Source organism: Epinephelus lanceolatus, chromosome 8, assembly GCF_041903045.1.
Source record: "Epinephelus lanceolatus isolate andai-2023 chromosome 8, ASM4190304v1, whole genome shotgun sequence".
Classification (NCBI taxonomy): Eukaryota; Metazoa; Chordata; class Actinopteri; order Perciformes; family Serranidae; genus Epinephelus; species Epinephelus lanceolatus.
In genome coordinates this window covers 11,542,187-11,567,441 of record NC_135741.1, presented here as the reverse complement: position 1 = coordinate 11,567,441, position 25,255 = coordinate 11,542,187, and the positions used below count along the sequence as shown (strand labels likewise).

General features: G+C 39.6%; 2 protein-coding genes across 3 annotated transcripts in view; both read left to right on the top strand.

Annotated features, from left to right (window-relative positions):
- The first annotated feature begins 3,065 nt into the window (after positions 1-3,065).
- On the top strand, positions 3,066-15,105 carry plp2b (proteolipid protein 2b). The gene is made up of 5 exons (XM_033629966.2): positions 3,066-3,554; positions 9,891-10,046; positions 10,164-10,262; positions 12,625-12,721; positions 12,830-15,105. Exons 1-5 carry the CDS (start codon positions 3,456-3,458, stop codon positions 12,841-12,843), a joined length of 465 nt encoding a protein of 154 aa, XP_033485857.1. The 5' UTR covers positions 3,066-3,455; the 3' UTR covers positions 12,844-15,105.
- A 1,025-nt stretch (positions 15,106-16,130) lies between these two features.
- prickle3 (prickle homolog 3) overlaps positions 16,131-25,255 on the top strand; it is a 31,899-nt gene continuing 22,774 nt past the window's right edge. Inside the window, exons 1-2 of one of the 2 annotated variants that reach the window (XM_078169831.1) lie at positions 16,131-16,437; positions 24,972-25,081. In XM_078169831.1, coding sequence (XP_078025957.1) covers positions 25,028-25,081 — 54 coding nt within the window. In that variant the 5' untranslated portion in view covers positions 16,131-16,437; positions 24,972-25,027. The remainder of the gene's footprint in view (positions 16,438-24,971; positions 25,082-25,255) is intronic. The other variant, XM_033628239.2, reaches the window with a different exon arrangement.

Here is a 25,255-nt window from a genome sequence, read left to right as displayed (position 1 = left end):
TCTGTGGTCTGACGAGTCCACATTTCAAATTGTTTTTGGAAACTGTGGACGTCGTGTCCTCCGGACCAAAGAGGAAAAGAACCATCCGGACTGTTATAGGCGCAAAGTTCAAAAGCCAGCATCTGTGATGGTATGGGGGTGTATTAGTGCCCAAGGCATGGGCAACTTACACATATGTGAAGGCACCATTAATGCTGAAAGGTACATACAGGTTTTGGAGCAACATATGTTGCCATCCAAGCAACGTCTTTTTCATGGACGCCCCTGCTTATTTCAGCAAGACAATGCCAAGCCACATTCTGCACGTGTTACAACAGCATGGCTCTATAGTAAAAGAGTGCGGGTACTAGACTGGCCTGCCTGTAGTCCAGACCTGTCTCCCATTGAAAATGTGTGGCGCATTATGAAGCGTAAAATACGACAACGGAGACCCCGGACTGTTGAACAACTTAAGCTGTACATCAAGCAAGAATGGGAAAGAGTTCCACCTGAAAAGTTTCAAAAATTGGTCTCCTCAGTTCCCAAACGTTTACTGAGTGTCGTTAAAAGGAAAGGCGATGTAACACAGTGGTAAAAAGGCCCCTGTGCCAACTTTTTTGCAATGTGTTGCTGCCTTTAAATTCTAAGTTAATGATTATTTGCAAAAAAAAATAAAGTTTCTCAGTTTGAACATTAAACATCTTGTCTTTGCAGTGTATTCAATTGAATATAAGTTGAAAAGGATTTGCAAATCATTGTATTCTGTTTTTATCTACGATTTACATAACGTGCCAACTTCACTGGTTTTGGGTTTTGTACTTTATACTTCTACTCCACTACAAATCAGAAGAAAGTAATGTACTTTTTTTAACTTCACTACATTTATTTTACAACTTTAGTTTCTAGTTACAGATTTAGAATATAAGAAGATATCACTAGCAAATAAAATCATATATATTATGAATTAAACTACACAGCAGAACATATTATCACATTACATCACATTATCTTCTTGTATGGTTCAATCTAATGTTTGCTCCTTGGCTCAACCCTAAGGTAGGTGTTATCTGAGTTATAGGGCTTGTAAATGTCCCTTGTTTGTATTTGCCAAGCTCAATAAAGAATCATTGAAAGTTTAACAAAAAAAAAAGTGGTGGAAGAAGTGCTCAGCTAAGTAGCAACACCACAGTGTAGAAAAACATTTTTTTTAAACAGGTAAAACCCTGCATTCAAGTGCAAAAAGTACAAAAGTATTAGTATCATAATATACTTATATAATATAGTTAAAGGTCGAGTGTGTAAAATTTAGGGGGATATAATATAAGAGGTAGGTTTTGTCTAGTATATAATCACTTGAAAATAACAGTTGCTTTTATTTATTACCTTAGGATTAGCAGTTTACATCTACATAGAGAGCAGATTCCTGTCTACAAATCCGCCATGTAACACTGCCATGTTTCTACAGTAGCCCAGAATGGACAAACCAAACTCTGGCTCTGGGAAAAGCCATTCACGTTTTTCGCATTTTCACATCAGCCACCACAGTTAGCATTCACTCTGCGACTAGCTTCCTGAGACCCCAGCTTTTGTTTGGCTTTTGTTTGGTATGCATTTTTAACTTCTCTGAGTTATCTGGGAAAGTAGAAGTAAGAAGAGAAGTAAAAAAAAAAAAAAAAAACATTGTCTTTGAACAAGAAATTTTTTGGAAAAATTATGTTGTGATATGGAGACATGCAGCTTATCTAAAAGCCTTGTGATTTGTTCATTTTGTAACTCTGAATTAAATTTTTCCTGCTCAGGAATAGTCAATCACACCTAATGTCCTCAAACAAGATGATAATTTAGTCCCACTGTCCTCAAATGAGTACTTTAACAGCATTTTGGCCCGTTACTGTTGCTTAAATTGGTCATATTTGTATACCATATCAAACTACAGTCGTTATTTAGCACAAATAAAGAAGTTTCAATCATAGAATTTGTTCAGGTTTTGTACCTTGTCTACTTTTGTGTTGGAATCGGCTGTAGACTGAGCATAGAAGTGTCCACAAACGAGGACAACAGGTCTGAGTTGAGCAGAATTAAGTATAAGGAGCAGGAAACCCAAAATGTGATGTCCTCATATGTGGACTAGAGTAGGGGGCTGAGGTGTTGTTTAATGAGAAGCTATATATATATATATATATATATATACATATATATTCCCTTTTAAATGGTAAATGGTGCCACACAGGAACATGCATTTGTGGGATGAGCAGCAGAGCTTAGTATGTGGGTTGCACCCATGAAAAATTTGCCAAATCTTCTCTGCCAGTGCCAAACAAGTTTTTTTTTTTTGCTGTTGACTCTTGTTTGGTGTTGTTTGGTGGATTGGATGATTTAAGTCTGAAGAAACAAGATATATTGGCAATTTAACAATTCATTCATTTAACAAACAGGAGCCTCAATAGCTTCCTCCCACAGTCCAAAGACATGCAGATTGGGGACTAGGTTAATTGATAACTCTAAATTGTCCGTAGGTGTGAATGTGAGCGTGAATGGTTGTCTGTCTCTATGTGTCAGCCCTGCGATAGTCTGGCGACCTGTCCAGGGTGTACTCCACCTCTCGCCCGATGTCAGCTGGGATAGGCTCCAGCCCCCCCGCGACCCTCAAGAGGATGAAGCGGTTAGAAGATGAATGAATGAATGAATGAGACTCAATAGCTTGTGGAAGAATTTTTCATGGGCGCAACCCACATACTCAGCTCTGCTGCTCATCCCACAAATGCACGTTCCTTACAAATGTGGCACCATTTAAAAGGGAAATAAACAGGCTTTCCAACGTATAAGATTTATTGCCTAGACGCATTGTTACAACAAAGAAATAAATCTATTAATGAAAACAGTTTTCTTGCTTTTAACAAGTTTCAGTGACTTTCTGTAGAGTTTAAGCTCATTCTTGAAATGTGTCAGACAGGGTTTAGTTTTAAAGTATCTTAATTTATGAATGAAAAACTTTCCCAGTAATAATCCAATATAAGTAATAAAGTCAGAAGACAAATGGAGATTAAAGCATCAGTTTAGCAACAAGTCTGTGCAGTTTCCGAGGAGCCCCTGAAGGCATCACGGAAGCAGCTCGTCTCGGCGGTGCCACAGTGCCAACAGCAGCTCCCCTTGAGAAAAGTGAAAGCCAACGCCCCACTGTCAGCTCCTGAGCCCAGCCCTCCCTCCTCACATACACACCAGAGTTTCTTCCGAGCTGCAGTGGACGAGACTGACTCCAACCAGAGTCCATTTCCCAGCACTTTTCAGTGGAGAAGTTGATTCACCCGAGTGGAGGGACGGAAAAACGAGCGGGGAGCAGCAGCGGTCAACACTGGGACTGTTTCTCTCTTTAACTCGGGGACAAGTTTGTTTATTCAAACGCTGCTCGTCGGTTTGAGGCGATAAGGCTCCCACAGAAACACACTGACGGTGTTCAGTAAGTTATTTGTGACAGAATGGCTGACACAACCGCAACCAGCGCCGGTGCGAACTGCATGGAGAAGCTGAAAAGTTATGTGAGGACCCAGAAAGGGTTCATCCTCTCTGCAGAAATAGTAAGTTCACTGACCTGCTGCTAACATGGAGCTACTGTGTGTGTGTGTGTGTGTGTGTGGGGATGGTTACAGCTGCTTATGAAACCATGGAGTATGTTGTGTGTAAAGGTGCTTTTGTAGGCTGCAACTAATTAATATTTAATACACAACAAAGTGCTTTAATGTAGCCTATATTGTTATTGATTTATCCTCACTATTATTGATATAAATGTTCTTTATGTCACTAATATCCTCCATAAGCTGCTTTATTCCCACTTTTTAAAAAGCAGTGTACCCAGGGAATGATGAGCATGTGGTGTGGGGGTTAAGGGATCATGAGCAGAGGTTAAGGGTTCCCACCTGTCACTTGTGCGCCACTGTTTTCTCATTTGGCACCAAGGAGCCAAATGCTGAGTGTTAATGGCACATGGAAGGTCATGTGGGTTAACTCGACCCACTGACTGGAGTGTCAGGAATCCCCCTTTTCTACTTAGCACCACAGGCTGCACACTGTGTAGGCAGATATGCAGTATCCTAAATATGGTGAGGGGAAAAAGCAATGCATATCACATTCCTGCCAATATAAAGGCTCATAAAGTTTGTTTTTGCACATCTGGCTCTAGTTACAAGGAATATGTACGCCTACAGAGGTGGAAATAGAAACATCAGAGCAGCGCTTCCGTCCATATAATGAGTAAGGTGTGTGGTTTTTACGTGCTGCACTTCCTGGCAAGGCACAACCGCTTCCTCACTGGGAAGACTTCTCACTTGATTGTCTGTATTTGCATTTCACAGCGGTGGGTTATCTCCCCACGACTTGTTTTGACCCTAAAATATTTCACTTAAGTTCTGCATTTTATCCGGTTCTCGCCAGAAGATGCAAAGAGTATTGTCACTTATCACACAGGGTGCTGACCATGTTACTGTGCTACTGTGTGATTCGTTTCCCAGCTCCAGGAAAGCAAGGTTCTGCTCTCATAGCTCAATAGAGTCATTATAAAGCAGGCCCTCAGATGCTGGTGGTCAGTGGTCCACCCACTGTAAAGTTTTTTTTCTTCTCAGAGGTAATGGAAATTCCAGGCTGCGTGTGAAGTTTGTCCCCGGGAACAAAGAATGTGCGAATTGCTTAGCACACATCTTTTGGTGTGCCATTCACGGATTGGTTCGCGCTTGGCTGGGTACACTCTGTCGGTAGTTTGTTGTTTCCCCTTCCACTCCTGTCCTTACTGGAGCCTGATAAAGGAAGTGGTGGATGTCTGACATGGATTTCAGTGCAGGGAGAGGGCTGTGGGAGTACAACAGGAAGACAAATGTCATTACTGCTTGTTAGGTCCAACCTAATCGGAAATAGGGGGCTTAACCCTGGCATCCAGGTCTAAATATTGCAGCTGATAAATCAAAAGTGTAAAGGAATTAATTTTCCCTTTTCAGCTGACAAGTCTTGACGGCGAGGCCTGTCAAATGACATTTAGAGCTATTCTGTTTTTCCTATTAGTCCAGCTGTCAGAGGCATGACCATACTTGAATGTTTGAAGCCACAGAGCAACTCACAGATCCCGGCCACACACCCATGTAAAGTAAATTTCAGTTTGTCATGCGACACAGTTCAGCCAGTAGTGATAAGACAGGGTGAGTCATGCACCGAGTTGTGTTATGTTTAGAAAAAAAAGTTTATCTCCGTACTGAAGAATGTCTTAATCAAAAGAAAGGGTGGAGGAAAAGCAGGCAGGAGAATGACAGTTGACGAGATGATGAGTAGAGAGTGATGAAATGAAACTGAACTTTCCATTTTGCTCTCAGCACACATGGTATACACTTTAGCGAGCCACAGAAAGTGCTAAAAACTGCCCCAAAACGTAAGTGACTTCCCTAGCAACTGTTGCTGTTTGGTGTGTCTCTGTACCACGGACTCGCTCTTGGCACTCATGTTGCTGACTATAATTAGCCAAACGTTCACAACAATTTTCCTCCAGTCAATTTTTAAAAGAGCAGCTCATTATACCGATGTGAAAAGATCCTAGCTGGGATCTCAAGAGCCGGCCCGTGCAAACAGATCCGCCGCTGTGTGGAAAACATAAAGGTGTCAACATCCCGGAGGCCTTTCTTGTTGTGAGGGACTTGTGTAGTGGGTGTTTCTCTGTGTGGCGGCCTCCTCTGGAGCCTCAGTAGTAACTCTGGCCTGCATAAAGCCTCTTTTGTGTGGGACCTTGGCCTCAGCCGCCTCGGTACTCTACAGAGGCAGCCTGTGCCAGTCTCCTGAACACATGAACTACTGATGCATCTGGCTGGCTGGCTGTGTGTTTGTGTAACAGTTGCGGCTGAGGGGAGGGGAAGCCATAGTGACAGATGTAGGGCTAGTGTCGAGTCACTTACATCATGTGTGTATCGTGTAGACTGCAGTGATTTGACACTGGCTGCTGGGGTGTCTGTGTCTGAGAATAAAACATTGCAATGTGCAAGACGGGCTTTTTTAAAATACACATCAGGCTCAGTGTCTGATTTATTTAGTACGTGTAACAAGAATAAATTATTTGACTTGTGACAGGAAAGCGGTGCAGATAAATGTTGAACACCAGACTTCAGTTTAGTGGATCGTGTTTTAGTACAGAGTTTATGATTTAATTTCTAACTTAAATTTTATCACTTATTTATTGTCACATGCTGATACAATATGCATAGAGAAATCTAGAGTACAAATACATTTCAAACAAATATGTTGAACATTTAATGGTTCCAGCGTCTCAAGAATATGTTGACCTCCCTTGTTTTGGGGCAGCTCAAACAGGTAGTTCAGGTAGATCAGATCAGGTAGTTTACTAATCGGAAGATCAGCAGTTCGATCCCCAGCTCCTCTAGTCTGCATGTCCAAGTTTCCTTGAGCAAGATACTGAACCAAATTGTTCCTGATGGCTGCTCCATCGGTGTGTGAGTGTGTTAAAAACTGAGTAGCAGGTGGCGCCTTCTATGGCAGCCTCGGCCACAGTGTATGAATGGGTGAATGTGACTCATAGTGTAAAAAGCGCTTTGAGTGGTCGGAAAACTAGAAAGATGCTGTACTGGTGCACGTCCATTCACTATGTGCAGGGTTCTCACGGTCTTAAATTCCTAACGGGGGTAATGATATATTGATCTGGATTCTTATATCGATTCAGTGATGGATGATCTAGTATTATCATGCAAAGTGAAAACATCGATACATATTGCAATCTTTAAGCTACGGCTTTATTTTGAAATTCCCATAGCACATCTGTGTCACCAGCTCCATCCAAACACATTCCCTTCTTTAACATTCAAACAGTGCGAGTGGCATAATGTCAGGCAGATAAGAGCTAGCAGCCAAGAAAAAGACAATGAGAATAGTTTTTGATATCATCTCACATAGTGTTGCACAGTATACCGGTACTGAAATTGATTCAATTCATTAATTTAGTTAATTTATTTTACTCATTTATGCACACAAACGCCTTTCTTGTTCCTATTGGAGCACAGATTGCACAAGTGGTGTGTATGACAACACCTGTATCAACATTCACAGCTGGCGCACGTGAAAAAAGACAAGAGAAAGTCTGCCTCGCAAAGGGAGACAACACGAGACAACACAAACTTGGTGGAACATTTGAGTTACCAAACCGTGACGTCCGTACTGAGGTACTTACCGAACCATGATTTTTTTGGTACCGTTACACCCCTACTATTTATTGTTCTAAAGGTTTGTATCCAAAAGGACTTTCCTTAGGAAAAGTACCGAAGAGTATCGAAAAGTATCAAAATTCATATTGGTATTGGTACCGAAACAAAGATTTTGGTATCATGACAACACTAATCTCACATCAATTGCAGGCCTGTAAATTGAATCAAATCGAAATCTTATTGTAGTTGACTTTAGGATATCAGCAAATCGTTGTCCAAAAAGTCCATAAAATATTGTATTGTGATGAAGCTTGTGATTTACATCCCTAGAATATACATTGTTTTGGCTACTGTTTAAGATTAATTCCTAAAAATCCCAAAACATGTCTAGTGTTACTTGAAATACATTCCTTGTATATTTAAATTTTATTGTTGTGCTACGTGACTATTGAAATGTCATTAGTATTAGGCCTACATGATACACAGAGACCAGACTGGCACTGCCAAAGCAACAATCCCTTTTGGAGTAAAGAAACATGCTGTCACATCGGGAGAGAAACAGGACATTAATATATTAATAACCAAGGCTTTCACACTTAGATTTAAGGCATGTAAGATTTGTAAATATTCACTGTCAGTGTGGTAAATCGCTAAATGACACTGGTGACAGTTCAGCTGGTGGTTAACGTTAGCTTGACTGGGAGGCTGCTGCAAGTACAGTCACACAGCATCTGACTGTTGTCTCCAAATTAATCTCAGCATGTAGATCAAACTGTTGGTTATTTACAGACAGCTCACAGCCTCATGATATCTGGTGTTATCATTCAATCATATTAGATTGAATCAAGTATCATAATCTGGATATTTATACACGTATAGATGTCCAGATAAGCATTATCTGACTGCTGTTTTGGGTCACTGATCTGCTTGCCATTGCACAGGCTCCGACAAGGTCGCACAAAAACTATTGGACAAGTCCATAAAACAAAGTTGTTGTTTATTTAATAACAAGAAATAAATGCATACGTTCTTGTCAAAATATAATCCAAACACATGCCAAAATGCACTGACATCTAAAGGATCTTTGGTTTTCTATACCTCAAAAATGGGTGTGGCCGTCATGTTTGGCCGTCAAGTATCCGTATATGCAGATTTGGTCTTTGGGCATATTATGTAGCTAGTTCAAAAAATATAAAAACAGCTACGCACACCAAAACTGCTCCTTCTGGAAATTTTAATCATATCACCACATGACGTTTTGGGCGCCAGCCCTTCATCAGACATGATATTTTTGTATTTGTTCTTCTGTCCAGCACCCAGTATTCATCGTTTTTGGATGTTCTTGCTATTTTTTGAGTCTTCGTATGCAGCTAGCTGGCGGCAGTTTTTCCTTATCCGCTGTGAGGGTCCAAGGACAGAGAGCTGTCTTATGCTGTAAAGCCCTCTGAGGCAAATTGTGATGTGTAATATTGGGCTTTATAACTAAAACTGAATTGAATTGAATCTGCAAATGCTTGGGAATTGTCTGGCTGTATCCATGTATAGGCATACACTAGTTACAGAAAATGGGAGTGGGGTAAAATATAGAAAAGTTATTAAAGTTTTGAGAATTCATGGTTGAAATGTGTGGGAACCTAGATTTTAGTAAAACTGAACTTGATTTCTGGGCTGTTTTTGGACAAAAAAAGGACACTAGTGGTTTTTTTTTTGTTTATTGTTTTTTTTATAGCTTTCAGGTGTTAAAAAAATCAAATGATTAATCAGTAGAAAAAAATAATCTGTAGATGATTTAATTATGAAAGTAGTCATTGCAGCCCTAAAGTGTATGCTGGCACAGTGTGGAGGTGGATGTGCAATCTTTCCACTGTATAACAATGGAACATTTACATAATGTCACACTTGTAAAGCATCTTTTGTTCATGCTCAAGTGCAGTTATGCAAATATCAAATCTATGTTGTAGAAAATGACAATAGAATAAACACTGTTTGGTGTTTTTAAGTGAATTAAACCATTAGATGGAGGATTTGTTCTGTTACTGTTTGAAATTTTCACTCCTTCACAGCTGTCATATGTCCGTGTTGTGTGAATGTATCTTCCCACACAGTATTACAGCAGCAAACAATAGCGGTATTGAAAAAAAAAAAAGGCTGATACTGGTTCAGGGCGGTAGGCCGCCTGAGTTTATGATTTCTGCACGTTGGCAGCATTTCAGTGGAATGGACTGAGAAGAATGCACTCTGGCTTTTTTTCCCTCATATGGAAAAATAAGATCTTGATGGAACAAATACGTGCTGTAAATCGCATGCGATAGACAGACTGACAGAGTGCGTTAAAGTCCAGCCAGTTGTCTCACTGTGCAGAAAGTTTTTTTTTTTGTTGTTGTTTTTGGCAAAAATGTTTGTTATCATGTGGATGTTGAATTGTGGACTGACTGGAGTAAATAAAACAATGACGGCTTTGTTGGAGTGATTTACTGTCTGACTGGCCTCGGCTATTGACTGGAGTCAGATCTCTGTGCATCACTGTGCAGCGAAATGGTTGGTTGTCTCTCAGGTGAGCTGCAGCTGTTACATAAAGTCCTTCAGCAGGGGAGGAATTTGGGCAGCATCTGTTACTTCTCTGACATAACTGTGAAGTATTGTGGGATGTCTTCACCATTCTCAAAATCATTAATCTCTCTGTTTATTGCTTTCCCCACCCTCTCCTTTCATTCTGATCCCTGTTAGTTCATCAGTTTGATTATCTTGATCTGCTACGCCGCATCTGTGTATGGAGGCTACTCCGCCGTGGCCATCATTGAGATGATCTTCGCCATGATCTTCTTTGGCATCTTCATGATGGAGATGGACAAGCAGATCCAAGTGGTCAACTGGGTCTGGAGTGTGAGTCCTCTACGTATCTTACAACACAAACTTACAGAAAGCATACACACACAGTCATGCGCACGTGTGAGCACAGTTGCACAATGCTTCATCTTCTGCTTCCTTCTTTTTGTGCAGGATCTTTTCCGTGCTGGTATTGGTGCAGGACTTTACATCATCACTTCTCTTATCTGTGTGATTAGAGGAGCCGGGGACGGTGCTCTTATTGCAGGCGGGGTCAGTTAAGTCGCCGTGAGCTGAAATTATTTATGTGCATGTTTTGTTGTTTGTTTTGACGACTGTAAACTATTATAAGTGAATCTGTTTTATTGTAGGTGTTGAAACTCAGTCATCATTGAGTAATATGGCTGTTTCAAATCATATCTCACGCTTCCTTCCTGTTTAATTCTAGTGAGGACCACAAGACTTGAGTCACAAACAAAAACTACAGTGGCCCTGAGAGCTCAATGTACTGCAAATTAAGAAACCACATACAAAAAGACGCAACCTAAGCAAATGAGGAAACAACTTCAATAATTTGACACACATGCACAACTTTTAGAAAACATCTTCACCAACTTGACAAAACACAAGTCAGCTATTCGTCTGTGGTGTTGGAAAATGACCTAAAATCTAAGTTCTTGTGACTTAATGGAAAGATGTGTACGATTTAGTGGCATCTAGTGGTGAAGGCTGCAGATTGCAACCAGCTGAAACTTCTCCTCTCAGAATTCCTTTAGTGTTATGTGCAGGAGGTCAGCAGAATTTTCCACAGAGGTCTCTTCCTCTCTAAAACTAAAAGACCAGTTGCTTAAAACACTGAACAAAGCAGTTTCACATTACAAATCAGTGTTTCTGCAATGCTTTTCGGCATGTCGCAGACGAGCTGCTAGCCCAGCACCTGCTAATGTGAGCTCACTTATTTTCTCTGATAACATTACATGTGACCAACTTATATCTGGTCCAGACATTTAGGAGTTATTTGCTTTTTTATCCACAAATGACTCCTAATCTCCAGAACAAATAGACTTGGTGATTTAAACTGGTAAAAAGGCTGAATTAAGCAGTTTCACATAAAAAAAATCAGTGTTTTTCCGATGCTCTTGTCGCAGAGGGGCTGCTTACTACAGTGGCTGATGTGAAAACATGAAAATGAGAGTGGTCCTATCAAGAGCCAGTGTTTGGTTTGTCTGTTCTTTGGTACTGTAGAAACTCTACACAAGAGGACCTGCTCCCTATACAGATAAAAATGGCTCATTCTAAGATGACAAAAACACAGTGATTCTTATTTTCAGGTCATTATACACTAAAGAAAACATACTTATTATTTTATATTCCATTTCTGCCAATATATGCCCCTAAATCCAACACACTGGACCTCTAAGACTGGCATGATTCAGATATTATTGCAGATATTCTAGCAGTAGCCTTTTGCTGTTATGATAATATCTGAATTACGCAATCACAATGACAGTTAGCAGATTTCAGTAACTTCATTTGCCACAAACCAAGGTAACAACAACTGTGTCCCGGCCATGTGTATCACTTCTTAGTGTCCCCTGAAAACAGTTTATGTTGTTTGTTTGTTTTTTTTTTCTAAATGCTGCACATGAGACGTCAAATTGGTGAGGATGTCTCTTCATTGGCATGTTTTCTTGATTTATAGTGCATTGAGCTCTCAGAAATCATAAAAAAAACCTTCAGGCTGACTCAGAATCAATCATGAAGAGAGACATCCACTTAGAGTGCATGAGAAACTGGAGGCAGGAAGGGAGGCAGTGGACACACACACACACACATATATACAGACAGTACCAAATGAAAGTAGTGCAGCATACAGCCACTAATTATATTATTAATTCAGTTAGAGTCATTTAACAAGCTTCACGGGAAATGGAAAGGAGCTGGAGGGTCATGAGGAACATCAAAAACACACAAAGAAAACACACAAAAGCAGGCTGTGGTGAAAATGCTGCTGATACATCTGATGTCTTGTGACAAATACAGAGGTCAATGCAGTAACAACGTATAAAGAGCGTGAAGCCTGTTATGGTGTTAGAGTGAAATGAGTTTAAAATTAAAATTTATCACAACCCAAACCATGACGACTCGCTGTCTTATCAGTTTGTTTATTTTTAGTTAACTATTTTACATCTCCTGATATTTGTGTGATGTGCTCACTCCACTGTACGTCTGCTCCAAGTGAAATTTCTGTAGATTAAAATATAAATTTCACATCTCTCTCTTTTCACCACCAAAACCTTTCTTGTGGCTTGTGCAAACCCAACCTGCACTATTTTTACGCCTGCTCATTTGTTTGATACATAGACCACAGGTGTTTGGGGCTAAATGCATCACAGCTGACACCAAATCTGACCCACGCGTGTTTCCGTCAAAATCACAGTCATTTCTCCAGTTGTGGAGTAATCTTGTCATCAGCCCACCTAATCTGAAATCAGTTATGTAGTTTGTGTAGCCTCAAGTCAACATGAAAAGAGTGTGGGACTAAAAGTGTCTTCTGATGTGAGCAGCACAGCAATTAATTCAGGTAGTTTCATTATTATTATTGTGACTCTGATCCTGAGTTGTTCTTTCGTAGGTATTTGGTCTGATCGCTGGTCTACTGTTCGCCTATGACACTTATACCATCTTCTTGCAAATCAAGAGCACCAGGCAGCACACAGCAGCTTCCACTGGTGAGAGCAACAGATATTCACTGTATCATGGCTTCCCTAAAAAATAATCTTTGTGGCAATAATTCCATTTTTACATTTTTCTCCAATGTCTGATTGTTTTTTACACAGATGACAGAATTTAAACACTCCACAACACATGCACCTCTGCCAAGATCACAGCAGAAGAACTAAGGGGAACTTGTGCAGAAGGTTAACAGAAGAGTGGATCAGAGAGGACGATGGACAGTAAAATGAACAGGTCACAGTTTAATCACCGCCACTGTATGGTGTGTGCAGGATAGACAACAGATTTCTTTTAGGGACGTGCCTGAGAGGAGGATGACGCAGCCAAAGTGAGTGGTACTGTACATCTGTGCCTGTACGTCAAGACAAAATCGTATCTACTAGAGGTGTAACGGTACGTGTACTCGTCCCAACCGTTCGGTACAGTATGTTTGGTTTGGTATGCAACTTCTTCGGTTCTGTGCCGCAAACAAAGTCAAAATGGTCTTGTAATGTCTACTACTGCACATGTGGAACAGAAATTCTGGAGCATGAGTTTTACCTTGGTGCACCAGTTGTTTTCTATTATGTGTCAAGTAGCAGATCTAGACAAAATCAGGCTAGTGCTAATCAACTCACCTGGCGCTGCTCCCCTGAGCCATCCCCACATCGGATGGCTCCCTACTCCCTACCATGGCGATGGGCAACAGGCGCAAAGGTGCTCTTGGGAGGACCAGTTGGTTAACTAGCTGGCATTCAGGGTGAGACCAAGCGGCAACTTCCAGGGCTAAAAGTAAAGCAGCCATCACCTCCCTGTAATTCATTTTTACTTTTTTTTTTTTTTTTCTTACTGACAATATGTCAGTATTTAAGTGCCTTGAAGGTGGTATATACGACATTCATTCATTCCGGGCTGGGATTGCCTCCACACGGCTCTCACCTCTGACTTCACAAGCAAAGATGGAGGTGGCTGAACCGAAATGATTGCAGCTAGCAGTTGTTTGCGCTAACAGTGCTAACAGTGTCAACCGTGCAGACAGAGTTAACAGTGCTAACTTGGAGGGAACCAGGGAGTGGGCATTACACACTACACAATGCCATTACCCCGCCCGCCACTGTGGGTGAGGATGGCATTATTAGCTGTATTCACATATGAGCCGGTGCAGAGCAGTGGCGATTAGCTAGCCAGTGGGACACACACAGGGACTCATACATGCACAGCTGTCCTGGCTACCACAACAAAGAACAAAGAAACTCTGATTACAATACACACAGATGGAGCGTGACTTCATTCTCTGTTCAGGATGCCATTACTCCACTATATCTTTACATAGCAAACAGTTTGTTGCTATATTAATGTTCTGAATGTCATATATAAAACCTTTAACTGTCACAGTAAGAATTATGGTTGAATGTTTATGTTTTTATTGCATTTTCTTCTCCTCCTGTACCGAAAAACGTACCGAACCGTGACTTCTTTGTACCGTTACACCTCTAGTATCTACTAAATGAGGAATTCCCCTCACAAACCTTCACTCCAACCTCAAAGTACCACTGATTAAAAAGGGAAAACTGTAAATAATAGGCAATGGTTGTCACCAAGCAGCTTGTCTAATACACACATCTACTGTTAATGGACTGCTGTAGTAAATAGTAACTGTGTCATTTGGACATTAGAAGTAACTGACACATGAATGGGTAATTTAGGGATTGTTTAACATCATAATTATGCACTTCTTGAGTGTTGTATTTGTTGTATCTCCAGTGAGGTTTCTCAGCTGGCCGAACATTTCCTTCTCTGTTATTTAATCATCGCTCTTTATGGAGTGCTCCCTGTGTGTTACAGTGCCTTAAAGTCAAATTAACCAGTTCATATTCTTGAAGCCTAAACATTTGAAGTGTCCTGCTGTCATTGATCAGCAATCTTTTTGTACTAATTTGAGTTTAGTCTGCGTTGTTAGAAGCAGTTGACGTCCGTTAACGTTCAACCACATGTTCATTATTTGAATTACAGTGTCATCCTCCTGTTTCACCTATCTTACTATGATTGTCGCTCAGGTTGTTTTATTTTTCATACATTTTTAACACATTTTTAAGGTGCAGAATATTTTTATTTTGACATTTTATACAGTCCCAAGTACAGCCCAGCTTTTTTTTTTTTTTTTGTTGATGAAGCAGATAGAAAAAGAAAAATCACATCGTTGGAATTGTATGATGTGAATATCACAATTTATATTGTTCTGTAACTGTTTCCTCTACCCTTTGGTGGTTATGTGTCCAAGTAAAACATTGCCTTATTATTATTTTTTCTAACATGCTTTACAAGAGTCTGCAGTTTGTAATTTCAGATACAAAGCAGTCTTGCTTTGGGAAATAAAAGCCATTGTTACTACAAAGAAAAACTGTTTTTGTAACTTATATTGTACACTAATCTTACTAAAGCAGCTTCATTAACTGTGTGTTGATGGATGCTTTTGGGTTTGACTTGCCTTCTATCAGATTGCCACTAGATGGAAGCAAACTGTTGCTCAAAATCTGAAATGAATTGCTATGTTTTGTCCCACCAGCAAGGAGTAAGACTGAGTTATTGCAAAAAATACCAACATAGCTGTGGTGGTGTTTTCTCCAGTCTTTCTTTAGATTGCTGTTGTTCAGATATTATCAGGAACTATGCTTTCACACACTACCTGCCAGGATTTTAACTGACCTGGTGCAGCATGCATCTGTGATCTCTAATCTCATCTGAAATGTTTCTGTTGCAGACAGAACGCATGCTGTCCGCCTCTTTTCATTTTGAGATTACATTGTGTTTATGAAAATCCTTTCCTACTTTGCTTTCTCTCTGTGCTGCCGCATTCCACTTGCAATAACCATTACAGTACATTACCTCCATGTCATTTTAAAGACCCACAGTGGAATGATAATCCTTTGTTTGGGGTCATACTGACTTGTTATCAAGTGTTTCATATTTCCTCATCTAAATATTTATGTAGGAATATTTATCACACCAACTCCTCCCATGCTGTGTGTGTTTTCCTGATGTGACAGTTTGATCCAGACTTTGCAGATGCAAAAATAAAGGCTAAACATGGTATGAATCAGAAAGTATAGAGGGGATTTTTACATCAGAGTTTAAACAGAAGGATTTGTGTGCACAGTGTTTAACTTGCTGTAGCCTAGGTGAAGTACAGGCCAAACTCTGGGACAGTTGGCTGCCTGTGTTCAGGTTTATGGACAGGAGAGGTAAAGCTGGAGCTTCGTAAAGTTAGGTAAGGACTGTCAAGATGGCGCCCAGACCTTCAAAATAAAAGCGGGGATGGAATTGGTTTGAATTTAAAAAGTCTGTTGCTACATATGTTAATTATGAATTTAATTTAATGTGTGTGTAACGAAAATGTACATGTTAATTTAGTGTTTATTTAGTCTCTTTTCAAGAAATGTCGAACATATGTGTTCAGAGGTGTTTTACTTTGAAATGTAAACCGGAAGTCGCATTTGTCAGTTAGGCTAGCTTGTCAGTTGCCGAAGTAGTTAGCTAAGGCGGAAGGAGGAGTCCGGGCAGTCTGGAGGGGGACATCATGTAGTTAGTTCAGCACAGACTGTGTGAATTAAAAATTCAGACCTCAGTGTTCCTTCTCCTCTGTTGTATTCACCTGGAAACTCATCTGTGTTTTTAACATCCACCCGACACCATGTTCCTCCGCGGATCTAAAAAGCGACGGTCCAACCGCTCGGTAAGTGTCTATTTTTTGCCATTAATTTCTTAAATGACTTCACAAGTCAGTAAACTCTTTTGGTAAACCTGTTGCCATCTTTATTTAATGCTTCACATACTTGAATGTTGTTTTTAATTCTTCCTCTGCTTCACTGCCATGGTTGGACTTGAAATGAACTTGCAACGTTAGGCTATTCAAGTCCGACACTGAAAACAGCCCAAGCGGAACTTTGTCCCACCTTCACCTGGCTTTTGTGTCGGCAGCCTCCATTGTTTTCTGTACAAGGAAAAAAGTCCCATTCCTTCACAACACTTACAAAATATGTAACTTTATTTTATTTTACTGTACACCTGAAACTACATTCTTTGTTTCTTGAGTCATTTCGGGCGCCCCAGGTATAGTCAGGAGGGTTCAGACTACGTCATAGATTTTTTTTTTCTTTTACCTGAGCAGGTAGGTGATGTGTTAGCTGTAACCTGAACATGTTTTTACCTTTGTCAGGTTTTCATTACAACAACAATTGATGCTCTGTTAGATTATGTGCAGGCTGGAATTTTGCCCAAAACACAGCCTATATGGTCAGGTTACTGATCAAATGAAGCTTGTTTTGGGACCAGACTAACAGCTGTGTGGCCATGAAACATCTGGCTCTGCAGCACACTTGGATTAAATCCAGACAGTGACTGTGACTCCAACTACCTCACTACTGTCTGTAAAATTATTAGACGTAATGCACAAGTCTAACAGCAAACCACATCATAACACCTTTTATGAATTTAGCTGAACTCTGTTTGTAAGTTTGTACTTAAATATTCTGTTGCAAGTAAAAGTCCTGCATTCAAACTTTTACTTAAGGAACAGTGCAAAAGTATTAGCATCACATTATGCTTAAAGTACCAAAAGAAAAAATAATGCACAATGGCCAAGAATATTGTGTTTGATTATAATTATTGATGCATTACTTTAATGTTGCAGCTGGAAAAGTTTAGGCTAATTTTTATTTCTATATAGTCTAATAGTCTAATCTTACCTTTACCTATGATGATACATCATGTTTAATTTGTATTGATAATCTGAAAAGTATCTTAGTTCTTAATTAAATAGTTTTCACCACTTGTATTTAATACAGATTTTGCAATTTATATGCAACATGTCCGTTTATTTAAGTTCTTTAACACTAAACGCTCAGGACACCTGTTCCCACCTGACACATTCAATAACTGCACTCAGGTATTAATGAATACCATCAATGTTTTATGCAACACCTCATTACATCAGCACTCCAAAAGTGAGTTTTGACTCATGTTACAACACAGATGTTAACAAGTGCAAAGTATATCAAACACTTGTGTAAGATGCATGTATTTTGACTTTAGTTTGTTTAAATATGGTTAAAATTATTTGTAGTTTATCAGAGCAGGAAGTGAATGAGTGATTTAGTGTCTATGTCATGATAATATGAGATTAGATACCATCTGGAATTTCAGTTACGATACACATAAAATGTCTTCATTTTCCTAACAGCTGCACTGCAATTAAGAAATACAATTTTGTGAATTAATCTAAAAGAAATTAACAATACATGTCTATAGTATAGAGTACCTCCATAGCCATCATTACAATGATTTTATCACAGTGATAGTGTTACTGTATCCCTAGTTTAGATTAGATATTTTTGTATAGCTCCAATGATTATAACCAAATGAATGTAATATCATCAATATCAACTAAGTCAGATCGAGGCAGTCATAAGAAATATTTCCACAGCAGCATTTTGGTAAGTTAAATTAAAATACAGGATTTAAGTATTGAAAACCACACTATGTATACATTTCAGAGGTCAGGCCCAAAGCAACATTGGGCTCCATATGAAGCTCATGATGTTCCCCTCAGTGTCAAAGGTCATATACTTGCAAAACTCAAGTCTATGTATTTTAAACAACCTGTTATTATTCACTGTAGCAGCGTCAGCCAAATCAGTTTCAAATATTCATCATATGACTGTTTAACAGGTATAGAGAATGCAAAAATACTGTGACTCAACATGCGTAAACACTTGTTTTCCCAGTGAATGATAAGATGGATCTACAGTCAGATGGACTAACAAAAAAAATATACATATTACTGACTGATCAAAGCAGTAGTGTTGCTGTCACACGCCTGTTGCCACTAACTAGGCAAATTGTTGCACGACAAAACTCTACGTGCTCTTTGTGCAATTATTTTGTGACTGTTTTGTTTCTTTGAAGCTGTTATATTATGACAGTGTGCACTTAACCTGGGATTTGTTTTTACATTAGTGTGACTTGCAAACGTGTCAAGTTTGTAAATCAAAAAACACACTTTATTTTTAAGTTGAGACTTGCAGCAGAGGGCCACGGGCCAGAATCGAGCCTGTGGCCGCTCCGAAAAGAACACTGCCTTTATACACAGGGTGCCTGCTCTACCCACTGAACTACTGGGCGCCCTGAATATACAGCTACTTGACAGAGACAGCCAGCTAGCTTGACAACATGTACCAAACAGAAGTATGATGCCGAATGTGTTAAACAGTGCGGACCTCAAACTAATGACTAAGGAGAAATCTGGACTCTGTGGCTGCACCAGTTGGGAACCAATGTTTTACATAGTGGCTCACTGAATATCTAGCAACTGGCCTTTTTTGATGTCACAGTAGGAAGAGCACAGGTGTAAATAATCAGTTTGATTATGACTTAATCCCATTCAGCTGTTTGGGTTTCAGGGCCCCTTGTTGTGCACGCTGGCTCACTGTCACGAAAGGGAGCCATCGTTAATGTTATTAGTAACATCTGGGCTTTTCCATCTATAACAAATCAAAAAAAGGTGAGAAAGGCTGCCACTCACAACAGCACTGTCACGGATAAACCTTGTTTTTTGACCCTCAGAGTGACACTTGTACTTTGTGAACCTGTTCAGTTGTTAAATGTTGTTTGAGGCAGCAGGAAGCAGTGATGCAAAAACCGTAATAGCAACAAGAAGAGTTGGGCCACAGAGCGGGGGCTCGGTGAGGGCCGGCCTGCAGGCTGTCTGTTTGATCCTGTCCAGTGAGGAGAGGTGCGTCCACTCAGTGTGGCAAGGCTGCAGAGGCCCCTGACCTCTGAACTCTGCTGTTAATGTTTAACCCTATCTGCACCACAACACTGAGGAGAGGAGCAAAACCTAAATGACAGCCACTGTCTTCTGTTAATAAACTAAATAGTGCACTGACTGTTTTCCTCCCACCACTCACTTACATCACATCATTTAAGCTCTATTAATTATCCATTCTCTTATATTATTGTAAGTAATCACCAGCTGAATTAATGCCCTCTGATGTGAGATAACAAAGCTGGCAGGCGTTCAGTTTGTCCATTACCTGGTTACACGGTTACTTGGTAGCAGGAGAGATCTCAGGCAAACCAAAGCAGCGCGGCATGTGATTAAACCTTATACCCACTTAGTGAAAACAAAGGCGCTGATATGAAAAGTCTGACGCCGTTCTTAAGTGTGAGCATGTGAGCCGACGTGAACTTGTCTGAATGTACTATTTACTTTACCCACACTCAGTTTAGAAGAAACTTCCTACCACCACTCCCATCACATCCTTCTCTTGAGGCACAATAGGCAAACCTCATTGTCGGGCCACAGACTTGACGCATTATCTTTTGTGGAAGACTGAAAGGGAACACTCGTGAAGTGTCTGTGTAGCCTTGACATGTGGGACACTGTCATCGTGATAAGGACATATCCAAAGAAGTAGCTGGTAGAGACTAATGTCCAAGGCTGTTTCTGTTGTCATCAAAACACACTCATTAAAGAGTAAATTAAAGGTTCCTGCCTGATTAAATTAACCTGTTTTTAATGAGGAGAAACAACAGCTGGGAGCTCCAAAGATGTCCTTATCTAGTTTGATTTGTGATCACATGAAGTGCTAATTAAAACCAAGTTGGCAGACTTTTATGCATTTTTGGATATGTTTACAAATGAGACCATCTCCTTGTTATTTTGTTTTTTAAATGAACCTAATTGGATGAAGTGTGACCTTGTCAAACTTGTATTTAACACTGTGAATATCAAGGATGTTCTCTTGTTGTTTGTTGCCATAGAAATGGAACTAAATAGTTCAGGACAGCAGCTGTGGGATGTAACTAAGTACGATTACTCAAGTACTGTATGTAAGAACAATTCTGAGGTACTTGCACTTTGAGTATTTCAATTTTATGTTACTTTTTACTTCTACTCCACTTCATTTTGGAAGCCAAAATGAACCCTACAGCTTCGTAAATTCAGATTATTATTACAAAATTTATATAAACTAATAAATTATGACACATTTTTATGGATACAGGTACTTGGTAGCATGCAAAGTATCTGAAATTAGCACCACCTTTACCTACAATAGTGATTCTTGAATGTATCACTAACTTTTATCCAGCAATATACCATAGATTTTTCTGAAATGGACCATTCTGCGTAATGAGTAGTTGTACTTTTGGTACTTTAAGTATATTTTAAAGGTAATACTTTTGTGCTTTCACATAAGCAGCATTTTGAATGCAGGACTTTTACCTGTAACAGAGTATTTCTACACTCTTGTAATAGTACTTTTACTTAAGCTTAAGATCTGAGTACTCTGAGTAACTTTCTGGGTCAGATCACTAAAATAAAAAAATAATCGACTAATAAATTATGTATGTTTTTTCCGAATTAAGGTAAGCTCCACCTTTACCAGCTGCAGCATCTGTGATGCTTACTCATTAGCACGTCATTAATTAATATCCAATAATTTAGTATATGTTATTCTTAAATGGGTCATTCTGCATAATGAGTTCTTTTACAGTAAAGTATAATCCAACACTAATACTTTTGTATTTCTGCTTAAAGTTTTGAATGTAGGGTTTCTACTTGTACCAGAAAAGTATATCTACACTGTGGCACTGCTACTTTTACTTTAGTAAAGATCTGAGTATGTCTTAAGTAGTATGAGTAAGTTTAAGTCTTTTCTCAGGATTCCTAATCCTTCACTTTTCATTACGTCATGATTGCACCCGTGCTTAACTCTTAATTACTATCTGCCTGTAATTGAGTGAGCATCCATGGTGATGATGTTGAGCCCCTCATCACTTTTTATATCAAACTGTTTTAGAATCAGTCCAAGTCATTATGCTGAGTTTAATCTACCGTAGGCAGACCTCCATCTCATCAACCTCCCTGGCCTCTGGAGAAATTCAAGTACAAAGCTGTGTATAGAGGGGCAGAGACACAGCAGGTTACACCGGACAATGGACTTGTAATACTACTCTCAGAGGAATTTCTTCTTTTCCAATCAGAAAATTCACCTTTGTGACCAGAGATGAGCATTTTTCAACTGATGTGATGTGATGTTGATCGGACTACACAAGATTACCCTGACCTACAGCAAACCCTCATTTATATATCTAACATGATACCTAAAACATGTCTAATCCTGTGTGTAACATAACCGTCTTTAAAGCTGGAGTTGGTAACTTTATAAAATTAACTTTTTTTTTTTCATACTTGCTAAAACTGTCACTATATTCCACACAGCAGTATAAAAGACGGATAATCTGTGAAAAAAAAAAACATCGTTCTTTTGCCTCCTCAGAGTCGCTTCTAATGATATTACATCCCATGAACAAAAGCAACCAATCAGAGCTGAGGAGTCTCTAACGCAGCTGTCAATCACTGCTTGTGAACTGTGGCCAAACTGTCAAAGTCAGCAGCACTGATCAAATACGAATCAAGATTCTGTTACTGTGTGCCTATTTCTCACCTTAAATGTTTTCAGAATCATATTTTAGTGTACTGTTTAGCTGTATAATGAGAGGTTTGCTCCAGCTGGTGGACAGTACTCAGTACTTGTCGACTGTATCCAACATGGCGGCCGGGCCTTCTCAGCTCTGATTGGTTCTTTTCGGTGCACCGTGGTAGAGGTGGGAATCACCAGAGGAGCCACGATACGATATTATCATAATACTTAAGTGACAATACAATATTATTGCGATTTTAAATGTATAATGATAATAATAATAATAATATTATAAATTTAATTTATATGGCACCTTTCATATAAAAAAATGCAGCACAGTGATTTACAATAAGGGCAATACAAGCTCTGAGTGCTTCAAGCAGGAGAATTAAATAATAAGACCAGTTTCGGTACATAAATGTTGTAAAGAAGTTAGTGATGATCCTGCTCCCCAAAACTTTTAAGTTAATATGATTTTCTTATCGTCTACTTTTAAATGTGCACTGACGAAGGCTTCAGGTTAAAAACAGAACTGATCAAAACGTGGCCCGAGTGCAGAAAAATACAGTGAAAACATGAACATATAAAGTATCATTACATTGAAAGGAGAGTCAGTAACACCCTGTAGTATCCTGAAGAGTAATCACCGTAAGTCGGCTACAGTTTCCAAAGATGTTTTTATCCTGCAGCTATTTGCTTTCATTCTCCGTAATCTTAATAAAAGAGATATTTGAGAGCGTAGCCGTACACCAGTGTTAAATGTACAGGCACTTTGTAGTGTGTGCCCCCCACTGGCTCAGTCACCACGTCAGTGTGACAGCTCAGGAACTCCCTCCTGAGGAAATAACATCTGAAAGGTCCAGTCACCCAGAAATCATCTGTACGCTTCATTTAGCCCCTCTTGTCACCTTTCATACCTGACTCTGTTAACGACGATCAGAGTGAATCAAGGGGGTGATTAAGTGAGCACAGCAAAGAGCAGAGTGCACACAGCAAGGCATTTTAAAGCACCACTTAAATTATTGTTTACTGTCATGTGGTACTATTCTAGACTAACCCGTTCTGGAAATACTCATTCAGTGCACATAGCCAAATATCTCCACTCTGGAATCATGTACTCAAACTGAATAATTTCTGATAAAAAAAGGACATTAAAAATCAAATTATGCTCAACAGTACAAGAAAACAAGCTGCTGATTGCTCCCAGTTCATGTATCTGTGGTTTCTCAGTGCATTAGTGAAACACTTTCAACCCATGCTACAACCCTCAGATATCAGTGAGATAAGCAAAGCAAACTCAGCGTTATTCTAATCAAAGTAATGCTTTTTTTTGCATCTGTTAATGTAGAACTCTGCATGGGAAAACAGGCTTGGCGTGAACACTGATGGTTTAGTGGTTGAGGCTGTTGTCCTTATGAAGGTGTGTGGTTGGAAAAAGAAAGATCAAAACAGCTGAGCTTGTATGCACAGGTACCTCGCCGTCTCACATATTTGCGTTTTATTGCTTTGCTCGTTAAATTCTGCTAGCATGCATGTATCCTGCATCTTAACGGGCAGCTTGTTTATGTGTTTGAGAAGAGCAAGTACTGTTTTTATAGTGAAGTTTTGTCTGTGCAGCCTGTTTTGAAAATGTCTTGATCTTTCTTTTTCAGACAGAAGTGCATATGAGGCACATGCTTTGTCCTTCTGCTCTGAATGCTCCAGTGGAAAACAATAGCGTCACAGAATCCTGAGGTTTCTTTCACTAATTCACTGTAAAAGGGAATTTTTTTAGGGGGCGGGGTTTCCTTATCTGAATTGAGGGTGTCACATGCTGTATAAATTTCTGATTTGTGATATTTGGCTAAATTAGTAATGACTTGAATCCCGTCTCAGAGGTAGGAAAAATAGCTAATAGAGCGCTAATAATACAGACCAATTTTCTTTATCAGCAGTAAGCTTTCATGACAGAAGACAGGAGAGAATTAAGGCAACAAAGAAAAAGAAAGTGGAGACAAAGTGACTACATGGAGAGGGAAAGGGTGCAGCTCTCATCCTGTGTCTGCTTCCTTCCTCTCATCTCTAAAAAGAGGCCCGTGTCTGCAGTCTGCACACACACATATGCACACACACGCTGGGCTGCAGGAATCGAATCAGAAGTGAGATACGAGGTAGTTGGTGTAGCTTTTGGCTAAGTTAGATGCACCGCTCAGCACTTTTATCAAAGGCATTTTTAGTTTACTTTAATTCCTAAAACTCACAGTTAAATATACCTGTAACTGTGTTTGAGGTCTCAAGCTAACAGTTTTACCTGTGGGCTAAATTCTGGATATCACTCACTTTTTTTGTGTCTGTAGGCAGCAAGCAGGGTTAACACTCTCTGTAAGATTCAGTCCTCACTCTATTGCATTGACTTGTGATTGTGCACACTCAACAGGACATAATCCAGGAGAGATTACTGTACAGTCAGCTGTAAGAAATGCTGCATTCATGTGCTCCACGGATGGTCAGTTGTTGTTTCCAGAAGTAGTTCCTCCGACTTTGGTGTTTTCCCGAGCTTTAAGTCATAATGAAGAAACCACATGGACGCTATAAAGAAGATGTGTTGTATTTTATTGCTTTATAGTATTTTAAACTGCAAAACTAGGAAATATGACCACATTACTCCACTTTTAAAACAATTTCACTAGCTATCTGTCACTCAGAGAATTGATTTTTAAATCTTGCTGTTGTTGCATAAATCACTCTGTGGCTCAGCGCCCAAATATATCTCTGATATGCTTGTGACATATGAACCTTTCAGGACCCTTAGGACGTCTGGGGCCGACCTACTGACCGTCCCAAGAGTAAGAGCAAATCATGGTGAAGCAGCGTTTTGTTATCATGCAGCACAAACCTGAAATAATCTCCCAGGTGATGTCAGACTAACCCAGACTCTGACCACTTTAAAGTCAAAGCTAAAAATGTCTGTTTTATTACTGTCTACTCGACCCTGTAATAACTGCAAACTTATTTTAAACTTGATTTTAAATCATTTTAAATAATATATTTATCTTTACACCGCTTGTCCGCACTTTAATTACTTTT